This window comes from Aphelocoma coerulescens, chromosome 10, assembly GCF_041296385.1.
Source record: "Aphelocoma coerulescens isolate FSJ_1873_10779 chromosome 10, UR_Acoe_1.0, whole genome shotgun sequence".
Lineage (NCBI taxonomy): Eukaryota > Metazoa > Chordata > Aves > Passeriformes > Corvidae > Aphelocoma > Aphelocoma coerulescens.
In genome coordinates, this window is record NC_091024.1 from 19,741,102 (window position 1) to 19,766,071 (window position 24,970).

The following is a 24,970-nucleotide window of genomic DNA, read 5'->3' on the forward strand; positions in this document are numbered from 1 at the left end:
ATTTGGGATCACTCTGAGCTGGGAGAAGGATTTGGGATCCTCCTGAGCTGGGAGAAGGATTTGGGATCAGTCTGAGCCAGGAGAAGGATTTGGGATCAGCCTGAACCAGGAGAAGGATTTGGGATCACTCTGAGCCAGGAGAAGGATTTGGGATCACTCTGAACCAGGAGAAGGATTTGGGATCAGCCTGAGCCAGAAGGATTTGGGATCAGTCTGAGCCAGGAGAAGGATTTGGGATCACTCTGAGCTGGGAGAAGGATTTGGGATCAGCCTGAGCTGGGAGAAGGATTTGGGATCCCCCTGAGCCAGGAGAAGGATTTGGGATCACCTTTTTTCTCCATTCCCAGCTTTTTTCCCCATTCCCACCTTTTTTCTCCATTCCCCCGTTTCTCCCTCATTCCCAGTTTTTCCTTCATTCCCACTTTTTTTTCCTCAATCCCACTTTTCCCCCATTCCCACTTTTTCCCCCACTCCCACTTTTCCCCCCATTCCCACCTTTCCCTGCTCCGGGTGGGATCTCAGTGCCCAACCCCGTGGGGTGAATTCCCAATCCATGAACATCCCGATCCATGGGAACGCAGCTTTTGGGGGATGCTCCCTTCTTCCCCATGGATCATCCCGGCTGGAATGGGAAGATGAGGAGGGCACGGGATGGATTTCACTCCCAAACTCTGGGAAAACAGGGATGAAGGAGCGCTCCTGCAGAAGCAGCATCGGGACATGCGGCAATTCCGGGCTGGAAAAACCGGGAATGAACGGGACACGAGGCGGGAATGTCGCCTTTCCCTCCGGAAACCCAACATTCCCAATTCCCATTCCAAGGAGGTCGGGCTCCAACAGGGCCAGGGAAGCTTTTCCAGTGGGAATTCCCAGCCTGAAACCATTCCCAGCCCAAGCCCAGAGAGCACCCGGAGCCGGGAAGGATCGACCGAAACAATCCCGAATTTATTTGTCAAGGCACGAGGAACCCTCCGGATCCCGGACTTTAAATAAGGACTCGACCCCAGGAACCCTCCGGAGTGGGATCGGGAGTGGGATCGGGATCGGGACATCCGGGATGTCCCCACCAGTGCCAGGGAGACCCCGGGATGGGCCCAGGGATGAAGCCGTGATCCCATGGGAATAACGAGGCTCATTCCCCAATCCCATGGGAATAACGAGGCTCGTCCCCCGATCCCGTGGGAATAACGAGGCTCGTCTCCCGATCCCATGGGAATAACGAGGCTCATCCCATGGGAACAACGAGGCTCGTCCCCCGATCCCGTGGGAATAACGAGGCTCGTCCCCCGATCCTGTGGGAATAACGAGGCTCATCCCATGGGAATAACGAGGCTCATCCCCCGATCCCATGGGAATAACGAGGCTCATCCCATGGGAATAACGAGGCTCATCCCCCGATCCCATGGGAATAACGAGGCTCGTCCCCCGATCCTGTGGGAATAACGAGGCTCATCCCATGGGAATAACGAGGCTCATCCCCCGATCCCATGGGAATAACGAGGCTCGTCCCCCGATCCTGTGGGAATAACGAGGCTCATCCCATGGGAATAACGAGGCTCGTCCCCTGATCCCATGGGAATAATGAGGCTTGTCCCCCAATCCCGTGGGAATAACGAGGCTCGTCCCCCGATCCCATGGGAAGAACGAGGCTCATCCCATAGGAATTAGGATCCGGGGATGTCCCCGGAGCCGTCCCCACAGGGGTCTCACCCGGCCAGCAGGTGCCCCCCGGCCCCACCCTTCCCAAAAAACGCCTGGGATCGTTCCTGGCAGGACAAATCCCGCTGGGATTGGGCACTTCCGGCTGGAATGAGTCCGAAGGGAAGCGCGGGAAAAGGAGCGGAGATCCAGCGGGATCCATCGCGGCGCTCCAGCCGGCATTCCCGAGGCTCCGGGCGTGGGAAAGGCGCCCTGGGAGGCACCGGGAGCAGGGAATGGGGGAATGTCCACCTTGGGATGGACTCAGGGATACGCCCTCATCCCACATTTCTGTGGGAAAGAGGGAGGGACGGGAATGGGGACGGGAATGGGACGGGAATGGGATGGGGATGGGGATGGGGATGGGGATGGGGATGGGAACGGGGATGGGAACAGGACTGGGAACAGGGACAGGGATGGGAATGGGGATGGGCTCCTCCCTCGCAGGGCCCGGCTCAGCCCGGGCAGGGCCAGTGCTCCAGGGGGGCCCCGCTGGCATCAATGCAGCTCCGGCTCCGGATCTGGGAAGGGAATGGGAATCGGGATCAATGGGATCAATGGGATCAATGGGATCATGGGGATCAATGGGATCAATGGGATCAATGGAATCAATGGGATGAATTGGATCAATGCAATCAATGGGACCAATGGAATCAATGGGATCAATGGGCCCAATGGGACCAACGGGATCAATGGGATCAATTGAATCAATGGGATCAATAGGATCAATGGGATCAAGGGGACCAATGGGATGAACGGGATCAATGGGAACAATGGAATCAATGGGACCAATGGGATGAATGGGATGAATGGAATCAATGGGATCAATGGGATGAATGGGACCAATGGGATCAATTGAATCAATGGGATGAACGGGATCAATGGGATCAATGCAATCAATGGGATGAACGGGATCAATGGGATCAATGCAATCAATGGGACCAATGGGACCAATGGAATCAATGGGACCAATGGGACCAATGGGATCAATGGGATCAATGGGATCAATGCAATCAATGGGATCAATGGGATCAATGGGATCAATGGGATCAATGGGACCAATGGGATCAATGGGATCAATGCAATCAATGGGATCAATGGGATCAGCAGCAGCCTCAGAGAAAAGGACTGCCAGGCTCTCATTAATTCATTCATTAATTAGTTCAGGCACTAATCAATCAATAAGAGAATAAATCAATGAGTCATCAGGTCATAAATCAATACATTAATGAAGTAATGAATTAACGAATTAATGAATTAATAAATTAATAAATCAATACATGAATAAATACATTAATGCAGGAGTAAATCAACAAATTCATAAATTAATAAATACATCCATAAAGTCACTAATTAATTAATTAATATACATTAATAAACTCATGCATTAATAAACCAATAACTGCATAAATTAATAAATTCATAAATTAATAAATCAATGCATTTGTGCATTAATAAATCAATAAAATAATCAGTAAATCAGTAAATCAATAAATTCATAAATTCATGCATTGATAAACCAATAAAATGAATTAATGACATGATAAATTAATGAGTCAACAAATTAACGAAGTCATAAAGTTGTGCATCAATACATTAATAAATTAATTAAATAATAAATAAATAAATAGATTAATAAATTAATGAATTTATAAATTACTGAATTAGTGAATTAATAAAATAAATTAATGAAGTAATTAATTAATTAATTAATGATTTAATAAAATACTGAGTGAATTAATAAAATAATTAAATAATAAATTAATGATTAATGAATTACTGATTCAATAAATTAATAAATTAATGAATTTATAAATTAATGGATTAATGATTTAATTAATTAATTAATTAATTGATGAAGTAATGAATTAATGGATCAATAAATTCATGAGTGAATCAATAAATTAATGATTGAATGAATTAATGAGATGATGAATTAATGAATAATAAATTAACGAACTAATGACTCGATAAATTAATAAATTAACGAATGGGTGAATTAATGAGCTCACGGGGCCGCAGCAGCTCCGGGCGGAAATCCCGGCTGGAAAAGGGCCCGGAGCGAGCGGCGGCGATGGGAAAATGGGAAAGCCGGATCTGCACCGGGACCTGCACCGGGACTGGGACCTGCACCGGGATCTGCACCGGGATCTGCACCGGGATCTGCACCGGGACCTGCACCGGGACTGGGACCTGCACCGGGATCTGCACCGGGACCTGCACCGGGACCGGGATCTGCACCGGGACCTGCATCGGGATCTGCACCGGGACCTGCACCGGGACCGGGATCTGTACCGGGACCTGCACCGGGATCTGTTCCTGGATCTGCACCGGGACCGGGATCTGCACCGGGACCTGCACCGGGATCTGCACCGGGATCTGCACCGGGACCGGGATCTGCACCAGGACCTGCACCGGGATCTGCACCGGGATCTGCACCGGGACCGGGATCTGCACCAGGACCTGCACCGGGATCTGCACCGGGACCGGGATCTGCACCAGGACCTGCACCGGGATCTGCACCGGGACCGGGATCTGCACCGGGACCGGGATCTGCACCGGGATCTGCACCAGGATCTGTTCCAGGATCTGCACCGGGATCTGCACCAGGATCTGCACCAGGATCTGCACCGGGATCTGCACCGGGACCAGGATCTGCACCAGGATCTGCACCAGGATCTGCACCGGGATCTGCACCGGGATCTGCACCAGGATCTGTTCCTGGACCTGCACCGGGACCAGGACCTGCACCAGGATCTGCACCGGGACCTGCACCGGGATCTGCACCGGGATCTGCTCCTGGATCTGCACCGGGACCTGCACTGGGATCTGCACCGGGATCTGCTCCTGGATCTGCACCGGGACCTGCACCGGGATCTGCACCGGGATCTGCTCCTGGATCTGCACCTGGATCTGCACTGGGATCTGTTCCTGGACCTGCACCGGGACCGGGATCTGCACCGGGATCTGCACCGGGATCTGCACTGGGATCTGTTCCTGGACCTGCACCGGGACCTGCACCGGGATCTGCACCAGGATCTGTTCCTGGATCTGCACCGGGATCTGCACCAGGATCTGTTCCTGGATCTGCACCGGGATCTGTTCCTGGATCTGCACCGGGATCTGTTCCTGGACCTGCACCGGGATCTGCACCAGGATCTGTTCCTGGATCTGCACCGGGATCTGCACCAGGATCTGCACCAGGATCTGCACCGGGATCTGCACCGGGACCAGGATCTGCACCAGGATCTGCACCAGGATCTGCACCGGGATCTGCACCGGGATCTGCACCAGGATCTGTTCCTGGACCTGCACCGGGACCAGGACCTGCACCAGGATCTGCACCGGGACCTGCACCGGGATCTGCACCGGGATCTGCTCCTGGATCTGCACCGGGACCTGCACTGGGATCTGCACCGGGATCTGCTCCTGGATCTGCACCGGGACCTGCACCGGGATCTGCACCGGGATCTGCTCCTGGATCTGCACCTGGATCTGCACTGGGATCTGTTCCTGGACCTGCACCGGGACCGGGATCTGCACCGGGATCTGCACCGGGATCTGCACTGGGATCTGTTCCTGGACCTGCACCGGGACCTGCACCGGGATCTGCACCAGGATCTGTTCCTGGATCTGCACCGGGATCTGCACCAGGATCTGTTCCTGGATCTGCACCGGGACCTGCACCGGGATCTGCACCAGGATCTGTTCCGGGATCTGCACTGGGATCTGCACCGGGAACGGGAGCCACGGGCTGGGAAAGCTCAGGAATGGGGACAAACCAGGGAAGGGAGAATTCCCAGTAATAATTAGGAAGGGTTAATTCCCAAATAATAAAATTAGGGAGAGTTGATTCCCAATAAAATAATTAGGAAGGGAGAATTCCCAAATAATAAAACAAGGACAGGATAATTCCCAGTAGTAATCAGGAAAGGGAAATTCCCAATAATAAAATTAGGAAGAGATCATTCCCAATAATAATTAGGAAGGGATAATTCCCAAATAATAAAATGATTAGGAAGAGTTGATTCCCAATAATAATTAGGAAGGGATAATTCCCAATAATAATCAGGAAGGGATAATTCCCAAATAATAAAATGTTCAGGAAGAGTTGATTCCCAAATAAAATAATCAGGAAGGGAGAATTCCCAAATAATAATTAGGAAGGGGTAATTCCCAAATAATAAAATTAGGGAGGGAGAATTCCCAATAAAATAATCAGGAAGGGTTCATTCCCAGTAATAATTAGGGTTCATTCCCAGTAAAATTCGGCAGGGACCCCAATTCCCCTGGAATTCCAGCCAGGATCCGGCACCCAGACACTGCCGGGAATTCCGGGAATTCCGATCCTCCCAGCAAATCCATGGAAACGCCCGGAAACCCCAAATCCCTGCCAGGAACGGGCGGCAGGAGGCTCCTCCCAATCCCAAAGCAGCGGGAAAAGGAGGGATCGGGGATTTGGGAGCCGCGGGATACCGGGAAAAACCCAGCGCTGGAGAAAGAGAATCCGGGAAAAACTGGATGGAAAAGCGGGAAGGAACAGAAATGGGGAGCGGGAAAATCCCCCAAAAGCCAAGGAGGTGCTTCCCAGGCGGATTTTGGGATGAGAACATCACCGGGAATCCGGGAATCAGCCCGGAATTCCCGGGAAAATCCACTCACCCTCTCTGCTCTCCGCGTTTTCCAGCAGCTGCAGAGCTGGGAAAAGGGAAAAACACCCCAGGATCAATCCCGGTCCCTTCCCGAAGGAAACGCCTCCGAAATCCCGTTTTTTGGGGGGATGACCCCGTTCCCGGGCTCCCTACAGAATTCCAAGGGTTTGTTCCCGTGCCAATGGATAAAGGGAATAACTGGGAACGTCCTGGAGGGCTGGGAAATTGAGGGACTGGGAGGGTTTGTTCTGGAATTCCCACATTTTAAGGAATTCCGGGGTTTTATTCGGGAATTCTGGGGGGGTTTTAAGGAATTCCGGGGTTTTATTTGGGAATTCTGGGGTTTTATTCGGGAATGGTGGGGTTTTTTTAAGGAATTCTGTCATTTTATTAAGGAATAGGGAGGTTTTATTAAGGAATTTTTGGGTTTTATTAAGGAATTCAGAGGTTTTATTTGGGAATTTGGAGGGTTTATTAAGGAATCGGGAGGTTTTATTAAGGAATTTGGGGTTTTATTTGGGAATTTTTGGGTTTTATTAAGGAATGGGGTGGATTATTAGGGAATTGGGAGGTTTATTCAGGAATTTTGAGGTCTTATTTGGGAATTCTGGGGTTTTTTTAAGGAATTCTGTCATGTTATTAAGGAATGGGGAGGTTTTATTAAGGAATTTTGGGGTTTTATTTAGGAATTAGGTAGATTATTAAGGAATTCTGTCATTTTATTAGGGAATTGGGAGGTTTTATTAAGGAATTTTTGGGTTTTATTAAGGAATTCAGAGGTTTTATTTGGGAATTTGGAGGGTTTATTAAGGAATTGGGAGGTCTTATTAAGGAATTTTGGGTTTTATTAAGGAATTCTGTGGGTTTATTAAGGAATTTTTGGGATTTATTAAGGAATTTTTGGGTTTTATTCGGGAATGGGGTGGATTATTAGGGAATTGGGAGGTTTATTCAGGAATTTTGAGGTCTTATTTGGGAATTCTGGGGTTTTTTTAAGGAATTCTGGGGTTTTTTTAAGGAATTCTGTCGTTATTAAGGAATGGGGAGGTTTTATTAAGGAATTTTGGGGTTTTATTTGGGAATTTTGGGGTTTTATTAAGGAATGAGGTGGATTATTAAGGAATTCCGTCATTTTTTTAGGGAATGGTGGGGTTTATGAAGGAATTGGGAGGTTTTATTTTGGAATTTTTAGGTTTATTAAGGAATGGGGTGGATTATTAGGGAATTGGGAGGTTTATTAAGGAATTCTGGGGTTTTATTCAGGAATTCTGGGGGTTTTTTTAAGGAATTCTGGCATTTTATTAGGGAATTGGGAGGTTTTATTAAGGAATGGGGTAGATTATTAAGGAATGGGGAGGTTTTATTAAGGAATTTTGGGGTCTTTTTTGGGAATTGGGTGGATTATTAAGGAATTCTGTCATTCTATTAAGGAATTATTGGGTTTTATTCGGGAATAGGGTGGATTATTTGGGAATTTTTGGGTTTTATTAAGGAATTTTGGGGTCTTATTTGGAAATTGGGAGGTTTTAGTAAGGAATGGAGAGACTTTATTGTGGAATTGGGAGGTTTATTTGGGAATTTTTGGGTTTTATTAAGGAATGGGGTGGATTATTAAGGAATTGTGGGGTTTTATTAAGGAATTGGGAGGTTTTATTAAGGAATGGGGTGGATTATTAAGGAATTTTGTCATTTTATTAAGGAATTTTTGTGTTTTATTAAGGAATGGGATGGATTATTAAGGAATTGTGGGGTTTTCTTATGGAATTGTGGGGTTTTCTTATGGAATTGTGGGGTTTATTTAGGAATTCGGAAGTTTTAGTAAGGAATGGGGTGGATTATTAAGGAATTGGGAGGTTTTATTAAGGAATTGGGGGGTTTTATTTGGGAATTGGGAGGTTTTATTAAGGAATAGGGTGGATTATTAAGGAATTGTGGGGTTTTCTTATGGAATTGTGGGGGTTTATTTAGGAATTCGGAAGTTTTAGTAAGGAATTGGGTGGATTATTAAGGAATTGTAGGGTTTTATTAAGGAATTGTGGGGTTTTATTAAGGAATGGGGTGGATTATTAAGGAACGGGGTGGGTTATTAAGGACCAGGAGCTTTCTCAGGGATCTGCCAGCTCTGGGATAATCGGGAATGTGGATCCCACCCCGGGATCGAGCACCCACCTGGCTTGGGCTCCTCGCCCTCCTCCTCCCGCTCCTCAGGCCCTGGAAAACAACATTCCAGAGGTGGGGAACCCCCCCAGCCCCATTCCCGGGATTTGGGGGTGCCCCTCGGAGCACCCCGGCCTTCCCAGGGCGCCGTCCCAAAAATCCCGGCGGGAAGAGCCACGGCTCCGAGGGGACATCCCTGGTTTTAGGACGGATCCATGGATCCCCCAAAGGCTGGGGCACCCCTCAGCCCTTCCCTGCTCCAGCACCCACCGGGATCCCGGGATTTCCCCGGCCCCACCAGCATTCCCAGCGGGAAAAATCGCGTGGCCGAGCCAAATCCATGGAAAAAAGGGCATTGCCGAGGGTGTGAGGCTGAAAACAGGGAGCCAAATCCATGGAAAAAAGGGCATTGCCGAGGGTGTGTGGCCAAAAACCGGGAGCCAAATCTATGGAAAAATGAGCATTCCCGAGGGTGCAGTAGAAAACTGGGAGCCAAATGCATGGAAAAAAGGTCATTCCCGAGGGTGTGAGGCTGAGAGTGGGAAACAGGGAGCCAAATCCATGGAAAAAAGGGCATTGCTGAGGGTGTGAGGCTGAAAACAGGGAGCCAAATCTATGGAAAAAAGGGCATTGCTGAGGGCACAGCAGAAAACCGGGAGCTGCATCCCGGAATTCAGCGCTGAGGGGAAAAAACCCGCTCTGTGCAGATGGGGAAAAATCCCAGAAATTCCAGGAAAACCCCTTTAGAGAGAGAGAACTCCCGGTTTTTGTTTGAGCTCCCGGAGGAATCCCGCAGCCCGCGACGCAGGGGGATCCCCGGGCGCGGCCGCGCATTCCAGGTGGGAAAGGCGGCGGGAAGCGGGGAGAGGCGGCGGCGGGGCGGGGCCGGGAGTTACCTGCGCGCCGCTCCCGGCAGCTGCCCCGCAGGCGGCGGTGGCACACGAAGGCCAGCAGGGCCAGCAGGGCCAGCACGCAGGCGGCCAGAGCCGCCGTCACCCAGAGAGCCGCGGCGGGGAAGGGCAGAGCCCGGCCTGGCACCGGGAGGGAGGAGAGCCACGGTCAGAGCGGGATCGGCCCGCGATCAGCCAGGATCCGGGGGGAGACGGGATCGGGGGGAGCGGGGATTGGGGGGGAGATGGGATCCGGGGGGGAGATGGGATTCGGGGGGAGATGGGATTGGGGGGGAGATGGGATTCGGGGGAGATGGGATTCGGGGGGAGATGGGATTCGGGGGGAGATGGGATCCGGGGGGAGATGGGATTGGGGGGGAGATGGGATTGGGGGGGAGATGGGATCAGGGGGGAGATGGGATTCGGGGGGAGATGGAATTCGGGGGAGATGGAATTGGGGGGGAGATGGGATCGGGGGGAGATGGGATTCGGGGGGAGATGGGATCCGGGGGGAGCGGGGATTCGGGGGGAGATGGGATTGGGGGGGAGATGGGATTGGGGGGGAGATGGGATTCGGGGGGAGATGGGATTCGGGGGGAGATGGGATTGGGGGGGAGATGGGATTCGGGGGAGATGGGATTCGGGGGGAGCGGGGATTCGGGGGGAGATGGGATTCGGGGGAGATGGGATTCGGGGGGAGCGGGGATTCGGGGGGAGATGGGATCCGGGGGGAGATGGGATTCGGGGGGAGCGGGGATTCGGGGGGAGTGGGGATTCGGGGGGAGATGGGATTCGGGGGGAGATGGGATCGGGGGGAGATGGGATTGGGGGGAGATGGGATTCGGGGGGAGATGGGATTCGGGGGAGATGCGATCCGGGGGGAGATGGGATTCGGGGGGAGATGGGATCGGGGGGAGATGGGATTCGGGGGGAGCCGGGATCGGGGGGAGATGGGATTCGGGGGAGATGGGATCGGGGGGAGATGGGATTCGGGGGAGATGGGATTCGGGGGGAGATGGGATTGGGGGGGAGATGGGATTCGGGGGGAGCGGGGATTCGGGGGGAGATGGGATTGGGGGGGAGATGGGATTCGGGGGAGATGGGATTCGGGGGGAGCGGGGATTCGGGGGGAGATGGGATCCGGGGGGAGATGGGATTCGGGGGGAGACGGGATTCTGGGGAGATGGGATTCGGGGGGAGCCGGGATCCGGGGGGAGATGGGATCGGGGGGAGATGGGATTCGGGGGGAGATGGGATTAGGGGGAGATGGGATTGGGGGGGAGATGGGATTCGGGGGGGGGAGCGGGGATTGGGGGGGAGATGGGATCGGGGGGAGATGGGATCCGGGTGGAGATGGGATTCGGGGGGAGATGGGATTCGGGGGGAGATGGGATTCGGGGGAGATGGGATTGGGGGGGAGATGGGATTCGGGGGAGATGGGATCCGGGGGAGATGGGATTCGGGGGGAGCGGGGATTCGGGGGGAGTGGGGATTCGGGGGGAGATGGGATTAGGGGGGAGATGGGATCGGGGGGAGCGGGGATGAGGGGGAGATGGGATTCGGGGGGAGCCGGGATCGGGGGGAGATGGGGTTCGGGGGGAGATGGGATTCGGGGGGAGATGGGATCGGGGGGAGATGGGATTCGGGGGGAGCCGGGATCGGGGGGAGATGGGATTCGGGGGAGATGGGATTCGGGGGGAGATGGGATCCGGGGGGAGATGGAATTGAGGGGAGATGGGATCGGGGGGAGATGGGATTCGGGGGGAGATGGGATTCGGGGGGAGCGGGGATTGGGGGGAGATGGGATCCGGGGGGAGATGGGATTCGGGGGGAGATGGGATCGGGGGGAGATGGGATTCGGGGGAGATGGGATTCGGGGGAGATGGGATTCGGGGGGAGATGGGATTCGGGGGAGATGGCATTCGGGGGGAGATGGGATCCGGGGGGAGATGGGATCGGGGGGAGATGGGATTCGGGGGGAGATGGGATCGGGGGGAGATGGGATCGGGGGGAGATGGGATTCGGGGGGAGATGGGATTCGGGGGAGATGGGATTCGGGGGGAGATGGGATCCGGGGGAGATGGGATCCGGGGGGAGATGGGATCCGGGGGGAGCCAGGATTCAGGGGGAGACGGGATCGGGGGGAGATGGAATTGGGGGGGAGATGGGATCCGGGGGGAGCCAGGATTCGGGGGGAGACGGGATCGGGGGGAGATGGGATTCGGGGGGAGACGGGATTGGGGGGGAGATGGGATTCGGGGGGAGCCAGGATCGGGGGCAGCCCAAATCCGGGGGGAGACCGGATCCATGGGGAGAGGGGATCCGGGGGGAGCGGGGATTCGGGGGAAGCCAGGATCGGGGGGAGACCGGATCCAGGGGGAGCCCAGATCCAAGGGGACCCCAAATCCAGGGAGAGCCCAAATCCAGGGGGAGCCCCAATCCAGGGGGATCCCAAATGCAGAGGGAGCCCAAATGCACGGGGAGCCCAAATCCAGGGGGAGCCCAGATCCAGGGGAATCCCAAATCCAGGGGGAGCTCGGATCCAGGGGAATCCCACCCCTCAGGTGATTGGTCCCGCACCCAGGATGACCCCACACCCAGGGGAATCGCAAATCTGAGGGGATCCCAAATCTGGGGTGACCCCACACCCACAGTGACCCCACACCCACGGTGACCCCACACCCGCAGTGACCCCACACCCACAGTGACCCCACACCCACAGTGACCCCACACCTGCAGTGACCCCACACCCGCAGTGACCCCACACCCAGGGTGACCCCACACCCAGGGTGACCCCACACCCACAGTGACTCCTCACCTGCAGTGACCCCACACCTGCAGTGACCCCACACCCGCAGTGACCCCACACCCACAGTGACCCCACACCCAGGGTGACCCCACACCTGCAGTGACCCCACACCTGCAGTGACCCCACACCTGCAGTGACCCCACACCCACAGTGACTCCTCACCTGCAGTGACCCCACACCTGCAGTGACCCCACACCCGCAGTGACCCCACACCCACAGTGACCCCACACCCACGGTGACCCCACACCCGCAGTGACCCCACACCCACAGTGACCCCACACCCGCAGTGACCCCACACCTGCAGTGACCCCACACCCACAGTGACCCCACACCCACAGTGACCCCACACCCAGGGTGACCCCACACCTGCAGTGACCCCACACCCACAGTGACCCCACACCTGCAGTGACCCCACACCCACACTGACCCCACACCCAGGGTGACCCCACACCCGCAGTGACCCCACACCCGCAGTGACCCCACACCCAGGGTGACCCCACACCCAGGGTGACCCCACACCCGCAGTGACCCCACACCCGCAGTGACCCCACACCCAGGGTGACCCCACACCCACGGTGACCCCACACCCGCAGTGACCCCACACCCGCAGTGACCCCACACCCACAGTGACCCCACACCCAGAGTGACCCCACACCTGCAGTGACCCCACACCCACAGTGACCCCACACCCAGGGTGACCCCACACCCGCAGTGACCCCACACCCAGGGTGACCCCACACCTGCAGTGACCCCACACCCACGGTGACCCCACACCCACGGTAGGGGTCTGCCAGGGACACCCAGATTCCCTGGGAATCCCGTTTTTCCAAGGATACTTCCCATAAAAGCTCCCTGCCCGATGTCCCCCCAAGGCTGGCACCCAGAGCCACCCCAAAGCCGCCCTTTGTCCCCCCCCGGCTCCCTCCAAGAGTTCAGTGCCGGGAAAGTCCCTGGGCCAAACCCCTCTGGGCGCCTTTGGGTGCCACCAGGGCCACTCCCACAGCCCCTCCTGGGTGCCTTTGGGTGCCAATGCCACCATCCCACCACTGCCACCACCCCAGCCCGTCCCAGGTACCTCTGGGTGCCACCACTGCCACTGCCCCATCCCCTGTGCCAGTGCCACCAGTGCCACCACCCCAGCCCATCCCGGGTACCTCTGGGTGCCACCACTGCCACTCCCCCAGCCCCTGTGCCAGTGCCACCAGTGCCACCTGCCCCGGCCCCTCTGGGCGCCTTTGGGTGCCAATGCCACCATCCCACCACTGCCACCACCCCAGCCCGTCCCGGGTGCCTTTGGGTGCCACCACTGCCACTGCCCCATCCCCTGTGCCAGTGCCACCAGTGCCACCACCCCAGCCCATCCCGGGTACCTCTGGGTGCCACCACTGCCACTCCCCCAGCCCCTGTGCCAGTGCCACCACTCCCACCTGCCCCAGCCCCTCCCGGGTGCTTTGGGTGCCACCAGGGCCACCTCCCCCAGCTTCTCCCGGGTGCCTTTGGGTGCCAGTGCCACCATCCCACCACTGCCACCTCCCCCAGCCCCTCCTGGGTGCTGTTGGGTGCCACCACTGCCATCACCCCAGCCCCTCCCGGGTGCCTTTAGGTGCCACCAGGGCCACCTCCCCCAGCTTCTCCCGGGTGCCTTTGGGTGCCACCACTGCCACCACCCACAGCCCCTGTGCCAGTGCCACCAGTGCCACCTGCCCCGGCCCCTCTCGGGTGCCTTTGGGTGCCACCAGGGCCACTCCCACAGCCCCTCTGGGTGCCTTTGGGTGCCAGTGCCACCATCCCACCACTGCCACCCCCCCAGCCCTCCCCGGGTGCCTTTGGGTGGCACCGCGCTCGCTCCCGGCCCGGCTCACCGGTGATGGTGACGGAGGCGTGCCCGTGCTGCCGCAGCACGGCGTTGAGCACCAGGCACGAGTAGGTGACGCTGGGCTCCACCAGCACGCGCAGGACGCTGCGCACCTCGAACAGCCCCTCCTCGTTGGCCACCTGCCACGTGGTGACGTTGGCCGTCAGGTTGGCGCCCCGGCCGTCCTGCCACAGCACGCTGGCCTCGGGGTAGCCGCGGGACGCCTGGCACGTCACCATGGCCACGTCGCCCGGCTTCAGGTCCTTGCTGGGCTCCAGGTGCACGCTGGGCTTGGAGTAGGGAGCTGCGGGCGACAAGGGGACGAGCGGGTGAGGAGCGGCATCGGGAGGTTGGGCTCGCCCCAGGATGGGCGGCTCCGGCTGAGGAATGCACCAGCGGGGGCTCCTCAACTCGGGGTCACTCTGGCTGAGGTGGCCCCTCAGTGGGAGCCTCTCCACCATGGTGACACTGTCGGTGAGGGCTCCTCAACTTTGGGTCATGGATGGTTGAGGTGACCCCTCAACGGGAGCCTCTCCACCGTGGTGACACTGTCGGTGAGGGCTCCTCGCCTTTGGGTCAGCGTGACCCCACATCCAGCCTGACCCCACATCCAGGGTAATCCCACATCCAGCCTGACCCCACATCCAGCCTGACCCCATACCCAGGGTGATCCCACATCCAGGGTGATCCCACACTTCCAAGGTAGCCCCTCAACTCTCCACCATGGTGACGTTGCTGGTAATGGCTCCACCACCTTGGGTCACTACTGGCTGAGGTGGCCCCTCAACGGGAGCCTCTCCACTGTGGTGACACTGTCGGTGACGCCTTTGGGTCAGCGTGATCCCACACCCAGGGTGATCCCACACCCAGGGTGACCCCACACCCAGGGTGATCCCAGAACCAGGGTGACCCCACACCCAGGGTGATCCCACACTTCCAAGGTGGCCCCTCAACTGGGAGCCTCTTCTTTGTGGTGACATTTTTGCTGAGGTTCTCCCCAGCTGTGGGTCATGGATGGTTGAGGTGACCCCTCAACTGGAGCCTCTCCACCATGGTGACGTTGCTGGTGATGGCTCCACCACCCTTGGGTCACTGCTGGTTGAGGTGGCCCCAAGCCTCTCCACCATGGTGACACTGTCAGTGAAGGCTCCTCGCCTTTGGGTCATGGATGGTTAAGGTGACCCCTCAACGGGAGCCTCTCCACTGTGGTGACACTGTTGGTGAGGGCTCCTCACCTTTGGGTCAGCGTGACCCCACACCCAGGGTGATCCCACACCCAGGGTGACCCCAGAACCAGGGTGACCCCACACTTCCAAGGTGGCCCCTCAACTGGGAGCCTCTTCTTTGTGGTGACATTTTTGCTGAGGTTCTCCCCAGCTGTGGGTCATGGATGGTTGAGGTGACCCCTCAACTGGAGCCTCTCCACCGTGGTGACACTGTCGGTGAGGGCTCCTCAACCGTAGGTCAGCGTGACCCCACACCCAGGGTGACCCCACACCCAGGATGACCCCATGTCCAACCTGACCCCACACCCAGGGTGACCCCACACCCAGGATGACCCCACGTCCAACCTGACCCCACACTTCCAAGGTGGCCCCTCAACCGGGAGCCTCCCTGGCACGGCTCGCGCTCGCCAAGGAACATCTTGGGGAGCTACACCCGGTTGGTCTCCAGCTCCGCGGAGAACCCAGATCCAGGCTGGCACAGCCCCCTCGCCCTTGGGCACCTCCTCACCTGCCACCTGCAGGGTGACGGCGGCGCTGCTGTGGTCGCGCACACGCACGAAGCAGGTGAAGCTGCCCTCGTCGGCGATGCGCACGCGCCGCAGCAGCAGGGACACGTTGCCCCGCGCCAGCTGGTCGTAGAAGAGCGCCGTGCGGTTGGCGTAGCCGCGGCCCTGGTCCTGCAGGCGGTCGCGGCCGCCGGAGAAGCCGTGCACCAGGCGCTTGGTGTCCGTCAGCTGCCAGATCAGGCTCAGCTCCGCCACGCTGAAGTTGGCGTCGGGCGAGAAGGAGCAGCGCAGGGTGGCATCGTGGCCGAACAGGGCCACCACCGGCTCCTCCGGGACCTGGATCTCCACGGCACCTGCGGGAGGGCAGCAGGATGCGGTGTGGCACCTCCGGGAGCACCGCCCGGCTTTTCCACTTGGGTAATGGCTAAGGAAATCCAGGGATGCCCGTGGGAGGGACACGAGGGCGGGTGGCATCTCAGGAGGGTCCCCAGCCACGCCACCCCGCTGGAAGGGGACAGTCCCACAGCCAGCACCAAACCGGGGCAGCCTCAGCTGCCGGGAGCCGCCAGGAGCCGCCAGGAGCTGCCATGGGCACCCAAACCTGCACCGGGACACGGAGCCCGGGTGGTCCCCAGGGAGCGAGGACAGCGGGTGGCAGCGGCAGGGACACAGCGCCCAGCAGGAGGCAGCCCTGGCCGGGCTGGCAGGAGCGAGGTGGCACCGGGGCTCCAGCACGGCGCCAACCGGTGTGGCATGGGATGATTCCAGCTGATCCCAGTGCCATGGCACCATTCCAGCTGATCCCAGTGCCATGGAAGGATTCCAACTGATCCCAGTGCCATGGAACAATTCCAGCTGATCCCAGTGCCGTGGAAGGATTCCAGATGATCCCAGTGCCGTGGAATCATTCGAGCTGATCCCAGTGCCATGGAATCATTCCAGCTGATCCCAGTGCCATGGCACCATTCCAGCTGATCCCAGTGCCATGGGATGATTCCAGCTGATCCCAGTGCCATGGAAGGATTCCAGCTGATCCCAGTGCAATGGCACCATTCCAGTTGATCCCAGTGCTGTGGAACAATTCCAACCCCAAAGCATCCCAAGGGCAGCTCCTGATCCCAGAAGGGTCAGGAAAAGGGGGCACACCTCCCCTGGGCCAAGGATTCCCCTGGAATTCCCACCTCATCCCGCTGCCCATCCCCTTCCCATGGCACGAGATGAGGGCAGGGACGGGACAGGGAATTTTCGGGAAGCTCCCGAGCTGGCAGGGTGAGGAGGGCGGGAAGGAGCCGTGCCAGGGGCCGCAGCCGGGCAGGACAAGGGCAGTGGGCAGCCGGCCTGGCTCCGGCCACATCCCAGAGCCGCCTCCGCCGGGCACAGCTCCGTCGGGATGCCAGCGGCACCGGGGACATCTCCCGCGGTGCCCGGCCCCACTCACCTGCCAGGCCGAGTGCCAGGACGAGCAGCGGGAAGAGCATCCTCGGCACGGGAAAAGTCGGGATGAGGCAGCGGGAGCGGGCACGGCCCCGGGAATCGTCTCTGGGAACAGCGCCCCGAGCTGTGGGAAAACACACAGGAACACCGGGATGGCGCTGGGGAGGAGGGACACGGAGCAGGGGAAGGGACCGGGCCGGGGATCCCAAAGCAGCCATTCCTGCGGATCCCACACCGGCCATTCCCGGGGTTCCCTATCCGGCCATTCCCAGGGATCCCACAGCAGTCATTCCCGGGGATCCCACTCCAGCCATTCCCGGGGTTCCCACTCCGGCCATTCCCAGGAATCCCACACCAGCCATTCCGAGGGATGCCACACCGGCCATTCCCAGGGATCTCCCAGTGATCCCACACCCGCCATTCCCAGGGATCCCACTCCAGCCATTCTCGGGGTTCCCACTCTGGCCATTCCTGTGGATCCCACACTGGCCATTCCCAGGGATCTCCCAGGGATCCCACACCGGCCATTCCCAGGGATCCCACTCCAGCCATTCCCAGGAACCCCACAGCAGCCAGTCCCAGGGATCCCACTCTGGCCATTCCTAGGGGTCCCACACCGGCCATTCCCGGGGTTCCCACACCGGCCGTTCCCAGGGATCTCCCAGAGATCCCACACCAGCCGTTCCTGGGGATCTCCCAGGGATCCCACACCGGCCGTTCCCAGGGGTCTCCCAGGGATCCCACTCCGGCCATTCCCAGGGATCCCACACCGGCCATTCCCAGGGATATCCCAGGGATCCCACACTGGCCATTCCTGGGGTTCCCTATCCGGCCATTCCCAGGAATCCCACACCGGCAATTCCCAGGGATCTCCCAGGGATCCCACTCCGGCCATTCCCAGGGATCGCCCACCCCGTGACCAGGCACGGGAAGGGGCTCAGCTCCCGCCTGGCCCGGGCCCGGCATCGCCGCATTCCCGGCGCCCGGCGGCAGCTCCGGAGGCGGCGGCCGAGCCCCGGGGAAGCCGCGGGAGCCCCGTCCCTTCCTGGCCGCCGCTTCTCCTCCTCCCCTCTGGCTCCCGTCCTTCCCAGCTCTTCCCTCCATCCCCGCGCTCCAGGAGCAGCCAGCTCGCTCCCAGGCTCCGCAATCCGGCTCACAGCGAGAGGGTTGCGGATTCCCGGCTGGCGGCAGGGAATTCTCCGGGATGGGGCTGTCCCGGCAGAGCGGGAATGGGAGCGGAGCTGGCCGGGGGACGGTGAGGGCCGAGTGCCCGGCCCGGCTGGCGGCGGCGCCGCATTCCCGACGATCCCGCGTGACCCGCGCGCCTCCCTCGCGGCCGGAATGGGCTCCGGACAGCGCGGACACTGCTGTCCCCTCCCAGGGTCCCGCTGTGTCCCCTCCCTGTCCCTGAGCATCCCATCCCATCCCATCCCATCCCATCCCATCCCATCCCATCCCCTCCCAGGGTCCCGCTGTGTCCCCTCCCTGTCCCTGAGCATCCCAGAGCCTCCGTGTCCCCTCCCTGTCCCGAACAGCCCAGGGTCCCACTGTGTCCCCCCAGTCCCATCCCATCCCATCCCAGGGTCCCACTGTGTCCCCCCATCCCATCCCATCCCATCCCATCCCAGGGTCCCACTGTGTCCCCCCAGTCCCATCCCACCCCATCCCATCCCATCCCATCCCATCCCATCCCATCCCATCCCATCCCATCCCATCCCATCCCATCCCATCCCATCCCAGGGTCCCACTGTGTCCCCCCAGTCCCATCCCACCCCATCCCAGGGTCCCACCGTGTGTCCTGTCCCTCTCCCATCCCATCCCAGGGTCCCACTGTGTCCCCCCAGTCCCATCCCACCCCATCCCATCCCAGGGTCCCGCTGTGTCCCCTCCTTGTCCTATCCTACCCCAGGGTCCCACTGCTGTGTCCCCTCCCATCCTCTCCCATCCCACCCCATCCCAGGGTCCCGCTGTGTCCCCTCCCTGTCCCCGAACATCCCATCTGCCACCACCACATTTGTGGGGTCGCGGCAGGAACTGAGGCACAGGGAATGGGGAAACTGAGGCACGGGGAATAGGGGAGACTGGAGCACAGGGAATGGGGGAAACTGAGGCACGAGGGGGAAAGTGGGGCACAGGGAATGGGGAACTGAGGCACAAAGGGGAAACTGAGGCACGGGGAATGGGGAACTGAGGCACAAAGGGGAAACTGAGGCACGGGGAATGGGGGAAACTGAGGCACAAAGGGGAAACTGAGGCACAAAGAGGAAACTGAGGCACAAAGGGGAAGCTGAGGCAGAGGGAATGAGGCAAACTGAGGCACGAGGGGGAAAGTGGGGCACGGGGAAAGGGGGAAACTGAGGCACAAAAGGGAATGGGGGAAACTGAGGCACAGGGAATGGGGAAACTGAGGCACAGAGAATGGGGAAACTGAGGCACAAAGGGGAAACTGAGGCACATGGGGGAAACTGAGGCACAGGGAATGGGGGAAACTGAGGCACATGGGGGAAACTGAGGCACAAAGGGGAAACTGAGGCACAAAGAGGAAACTGAGGCACAGGGAATGGGGAAACTGAGGCCCAACTGAGACCCCGCTGCCCGGACAAGGGAAACAGTGACTCATCCCCCTCGGAATTCCTCGCTTTTCCTGGGGATGTTCAACAAATCCCATTCTCCAGGTTTGCAATTCCTACAGTTCCTGCCGGGCCGGCTCAGGGGTGCCACGGCAAGGGGACGCCCGTGTCCCCAACCCTCCCGCTGCCGTGACTCAGTTTCCCCGGCCCTGGGGTGCGATCCAAGGACACGAGACCTCTAAGGAATCCTACAAACTTCTCCCTTGGAAGAGGGATGCCCTCACGCTGGGATGGCCGAACCCTCCGGAACCCCAAGGAATAATTAAATCCCGGGAATTATCACCCGCTCCCTGTTTTTTTAATAGATCCCCGAATTATCCTCTGCCAAATTATCGCCCTGAGGTGTCACGGAAACACCTCCGGATCCAGGGAGGAGCCCTGGCCGCCCGCTCCAGCTCCATCCCAGTTTTTGGGGTGCCTGGGCTCAGGCCCTCTCCTCGAGCCCAGAGCCCGGCTCTGCTCGGGACTAATTTTAGTCCCTGCTCAACTTCTGGGGGTGCAGCTCCGCACTCGGGTCTCTGTGGGGATGGGGGCGTGGAAAGATGGGACGCAGCCCCCAAATCCCACCGGGGATTCGGGGTGTGGTGTTTGGGATCAGGAAGGGATGGGGACTCGGGGTGACACTGGCAGGAGGAAGGGATGAGGATTTGGGGTGCAACATTTGGAAGGAGGAAGGAACAAGGATTTGGGGTGCAATACTTGACAGAAGAAAAGGACAAGGATTCGGGGTGATCCCTGCCCGGAGGAAGGGACTGGGATTCGGGATGCAGCGGTGCCCGTAGGAAAGGGCGGGGGGTTGGGTTATCTCCTGTCCCGGCTCGGGGAAAAGCGGAACCCCCACTTCCCCTCGCCACCGTGTCCCACGCGGGGTGCGCCCAGCCCCGGATCCCCACCGGGGCGGTTCCGATCCCCCTCCAGCACCCCGGGGTGCCGCCCTCCCCGCACCCAGCCCCGCCACGGGCCCCGCCTGTGCCCCGGCACTGCCCGCAGCGGGCCGGCCCGGGGGCACCCCCGCAGCCCCCAAGCCCCGCGGGGCTCCCTGAGCCTCCCAACCCCGCCTGCCCCGGCCCGGGGGACCCCCATTCATTCCTCCCTCCCTCCGTCCCTCCGTCCCTCCGTCCGTCCGTCCGTCCCGGAACCCCGCCCGGCGCCGAGCCCCGGCCCGCGGGAGGGGCAGCGGCAGCGGGGCGGCTCCCGGCGCGGGGGAGCTGCGGGGCCGCCCCGTTCCCGGCCGGATCCCGCACCCCAAGAACCCCCCGGGCACCCCCGGGCCCCCGGCACTCACCGGGCCGGCGGCGCAGGCAGCGCGGGCAGCGGGGGCGGCCCCGGAGCGATTGGCTGCGGCCGCTTCCTGCCGGGAACGGCGCGGGAGGAGCCTGGAACCGGGAGAGGGGAGCGTGGGGACACCGGGAACGGGGACTGGGAACAACGGGAACGGGGACTGGGGACACCGGGAACGGGGACTGGGGAGCGTGGGGGCACCGGGGATGGGGATTGGGAACAACGGGAACGGGGACTGGGGACAACGGGAACGGGGACTGGGAACAACGGGAACGGGGACTGGGGACAACGGGAACGGGGACTGGGAACAACGGGAACGGGGACTGGGGAGCGTGGGGGCACCGGGGATGGGGATTGGGAACAACGGGAACGGGGATTGGGGAGCGTGGGGGCACCGGGAGCGGGCACTGGGAACAACGGGAACGGGGACTGGGGAGCGTGGGGGCACCGGGAACGGGGACTGGGGACAGCGGGAACGGGGATTGGGGACACCGGGGATGGGGACTGAGGACACCGGGAACGGAGATTGGGGTGCGTGGGGAATTGGGAAGCCCTGGGGGATTGGGAAGCCCTGAGGGATTGGGGTGCACTGAGCAGGGGACTGGGGTGCCTGGGGATGGGGGATTGGGGAGCCTGGGGGGTTGGGGAGCCTGGGAATGAGGGATTGGGGAGCCTGGAGGTGGGGATTTGGGAGCTTGGAGATGAGGATTGGGAAGCAGTGAGCAGGGAGATTGAGGAGCAGTGAGGCGGGGATTGGGGTGCCCGGTATTGGGGGATTGGGGATCCTGGGGCTGCGGGATTGGGGTGCCCGCTATTGGGGGATTGGGGTGCCTGGGGCTGCGGGATTGGGGTGCCCGCTATTGGGGGATTGGGGTGCCTGGGGCTGCGGGATTGGGGTGCCCGGTATTGGGAGATTGGGGATCCTGGGGCTGCGGTATTGGGGTGCCCGGTATTGGGGGATTGGGGATCCTGGGGCTGTGGGATTGGGGTTCACAGAGCCGTGAGTGTTGGGGAGCACCAGGCCTGAGGGATTGGCGGTGTCTGGAGGCTGAGGGTTGGGCACAGCCTGTCCCAGGGATTTGGGGTGCGGGGAGGTGGGGACTCGGGGGATCTCAGAGTCGGCATTTTGGGGATCTCAGATTCGGGATTTTGGGGATGTCAGATTCGGGATTTTGGGGATGCACAGAACCAGGGAATTTGGGAATCTCAAATTCGGGATTTGGGGGATCTCAGATTCGGGATGGGATGCACAGAACCAGGGAGTTTGGGGATCTCAGATTTGGGATTTTGGGCACCTGAGAGTCGGGATTTTGGGGATCTCAGATATGAGATTTTTGGGGATCTCAGATTCGGGATTTTGGGGATGCACAGAACCAGGGATTTTGGGGATCTCAGATTTGGGATTTTGGGGAATCTCAGATTCGGGATGGGGTGCAAAGAACAAGGGATTTTGGGGATCTCAGATTCAGGATTTTGGGCATCTCAGAGTCGGGATTTTGGGGATCTCAGATTCGGGATGGGATGCACAGAACCAGGGATTTTTGGGATCTCAGATTTGGGAGTTTGGGGATCTCAGATTCGGGATTTTGGGGATGCACAGAATCAGGGATTTTGCGGATCTCAGATTCAGGAGTTTGGGGATCTCAGATTCGGGATGGGGTGCAGGGAACCAGGCAGGAAGGCTGAGCTGCTCTGGGGAGGACGAAGGGCAGCTGGGATTTGCCAGGCGCAGCCCAGGCTGCTTCCCAGGAAAATCCTGGTTAATGATTGACCCACACCGGCTGTCCAGCGGCAGCCCCACACCGTGCTGGGGGCACGGGGGGAAACCCCAAAGGTTTGGGAGCCGCGGCAGCTGCAGGGGGACGCCCACGGGGCTGGGCTGGGTGCGGAGCAAAGGAAGCTCCTCGCCCTGGTGATTACAGGGGAAGCTGCACACCCAGAGCAGGGGAGCTGCGGATTAAAGGCGAGTTAAAATAACCCCAGACGTGCTGTAATTAAACCATTCCATGGGTGTTGTTTTTCCCCCCTGGCAGGCGAGGGAGGGTTCGGCAGGGAGGGAGGTGGTGAAAGGCTGGGCACCCACGGGTGGCAGCAGCAAGGATGGCACGGGATGAGGCCAACCCGCTTCGAAAGGGACTGAACGGGGGGTCCTGTGCTCCATTCCCAGACGGGCCCTGAAAATCGGCAGCATTCCTTGGAAGGGACCTTCAGGATTGTCTCAGCCACGGGCAGGGCCACCTCCCAGTGTCCCAAGGTGCTCCAGCCCCAATGTCCAGCCTGGCCTTGGGCACTGCCAGGGATCCAGGGGCAGCCACGGCTGCGCTGGGAATTCCATCCCAGCCCCTCCCCACCCTCACAGGGGAGAATTCCTTCCCAAGATTTACCCTAAACCCACCCTTTTACACTCTGTAGCCATTCCCTGTGTCCTGTCCCTCCATGCCTTGTCCCCAGTCCCTCTCCAGCTCTCCTGGAGCCCCTTTAGGCCCTGCAAGGGGCTCTGAGCTCTCCCTGGAGCCTTCTCCTCTCCAGGTGAGCACCCCCAGCTCTCCCAGCCTGGCTCCAGAGCAGAGGGGCTCCAGCCCTGGAGCAGCTCCGGGGCCTCCTCTGGGCTCTCTCCAGCAGCTCCAGCTCCTGCTGCTGTTGGGCTCAGAGCTGGGGCAGCTCCGCAGGTGGGGCCTCACCTGGGCACAGGGGCAGGATCCCTCCCTGTGCCGCTGCCCGCGCTGCTGGGGGTGAGCCTGGCACAGAGCTGGCACAACAACTCCACGGGCATCTCCAGCTCTCCCAAAACCACAGGTGGAATCCGAGAAAAGGGCATCAATCCCCCCCCATCCCTGACAAGACATCGGTTGCCATCCCTGCCCAGGGCAGCGCTTCCCAGCATCCCGAATTCATCCCTCCTCCCGCCAGTCCAGGCGATGAAAGCAGCAGCGGCGTTGAGTCCTCGGCCACGAGTGCTGCTCTGCTCCTGGGGCTGTTTGAAGGCACCAAGGGAGCTCTGAGCACCTGGAGCTTTCCAGTGTTCAGAAGGAACAGCAAACAATTAAAAAAAAAGCCAGGAGGAACAAAGAAGCTTGGAAACAAAGGCAGGTTTTTAACACCGAGACACGCTCAGAGTTAAAATCCACGCTGCTCGCTTGTTAATTAACGATGAAAAGGCTTCCGGGGGGGGGTGGGATTTCAGTCGGGGATGTCTCCATCCCAAATGATTCTTTTGGCTTCTTTTCCTTCCTCAAAAACCTGCAATTTGCAAGTTTAATTCCGTGCTCAGCCAGGGTTCAATCGGGGGCGGGAGGGAGGTGCTGGGACACATCCGGAGCCTCCCAACGAGGTGTCCAGGGTCAGCTCTGGGAATCGGGGCTGCTCCTCCTGGCCGTGATCACCGTGGAAACGCCGCCCAGCTCCGGTTTCCAGCGGTTAGGGAGGTGCGAATCGAGTGTGTGGTGCCCAGGAGGCTCATTCCCATTATTTCCCATATTCCCAGCTTTCCCACCAGCATGGCAGGGGTTGGAGCGAAAATCCCACCCTCTATCCCCCAAATCTGCCAGGATCAGGGAATCTCAGCACGGTTTGGGTTGGAAGGGACCTTAAAACCCATCCAAGGACACCTCCCACTGCCCCAGGGTGCTCCAAGCCGTGTCCAGCCTGGCCTGCGGCACTGCCAGGGACGGGGAAAGCGACCTGTTTTGGAAGCTGGATTCACACGGTGCCACCTGCACTGCCCACTGCAGGATCCTTGGGCTCACGGAGAACTCCTTAACCCAGCTCTGGCTCCTCCAAGGAACATCCCAGTGCCAAACCCAGAGGACAGGGAGGAGCAGGAAGGGCCTTT

The 24,970-nt window shown here is 59.3% G+C and overlaps 1 protein-coding gene across 2 annotated transcripts; it reads right to left on the bottom strand.

Moving 5' to 3' along the window:
- Positions 1-924: 924 nt before the first annotated feature.
- Positions 925-21,194, bottom strand: CD276 (CD276 molecule). 2 transcript variants are annotated; one of them, XM_069025961.1, is made up of 9 exons: positions 21,143-21,194; positions 17,232-17,351; positions 15,796-16,146; positions 14,298-14,365; positions 14,069-14,201; positions 9,404-9,538; positions 8,520-8,561; positions 6,361-6,396; positions 925-2,219 (listed from the first exon to the last, which is right to left on the bottom strand). In XM_069025961.1, the coding sequence occupies exons 2-9, from the start codon at positions 17,269-17,271 to the stop codon at positions 2,197-2,199; spliced, it is 828 nt and encodes a 275-aa protein (XP_068882062.1). In that variant the 5' UTR covers positions 17,272-17,351; positions 21,143-21,194; the 3' UTR covers positions 925-2,196. The 2 variants fall into 2 exon arrangements, with proteins under 2 accessions (XP_068882062.1, XP_068882061.1); XM_069025960.1 differs by having other exon boundaries at positions 14,069-14,365.
- Between the last annotated feature and the right edge of the window lie 3,776 nt (positions 21,195-24,970).

Coding starts and splice junctions, on each gene's coding strand:
- CD276 (XM_069025960.1), bottom strand. CDS start 17,271: ATGCTCTTCCCGCTGCTCGTCCTGGCACTCGGCCTGGCAG. Junction 8,562..9,403: donor CTGCCGGGAGCGGCGCGCAG/GTAACTCCCGGC, acceptor GTTGTTTTCCAG/GGCCTGAGGAGCGGGAGGAG. Junction 6,397..8,519: donor GGGCGAGGAGCCCAAGCCAG/GTGGGTGCTCGA, acceptor CCCTTTTCCCAG/CTCTGCAGCTGCTGGAAAAC.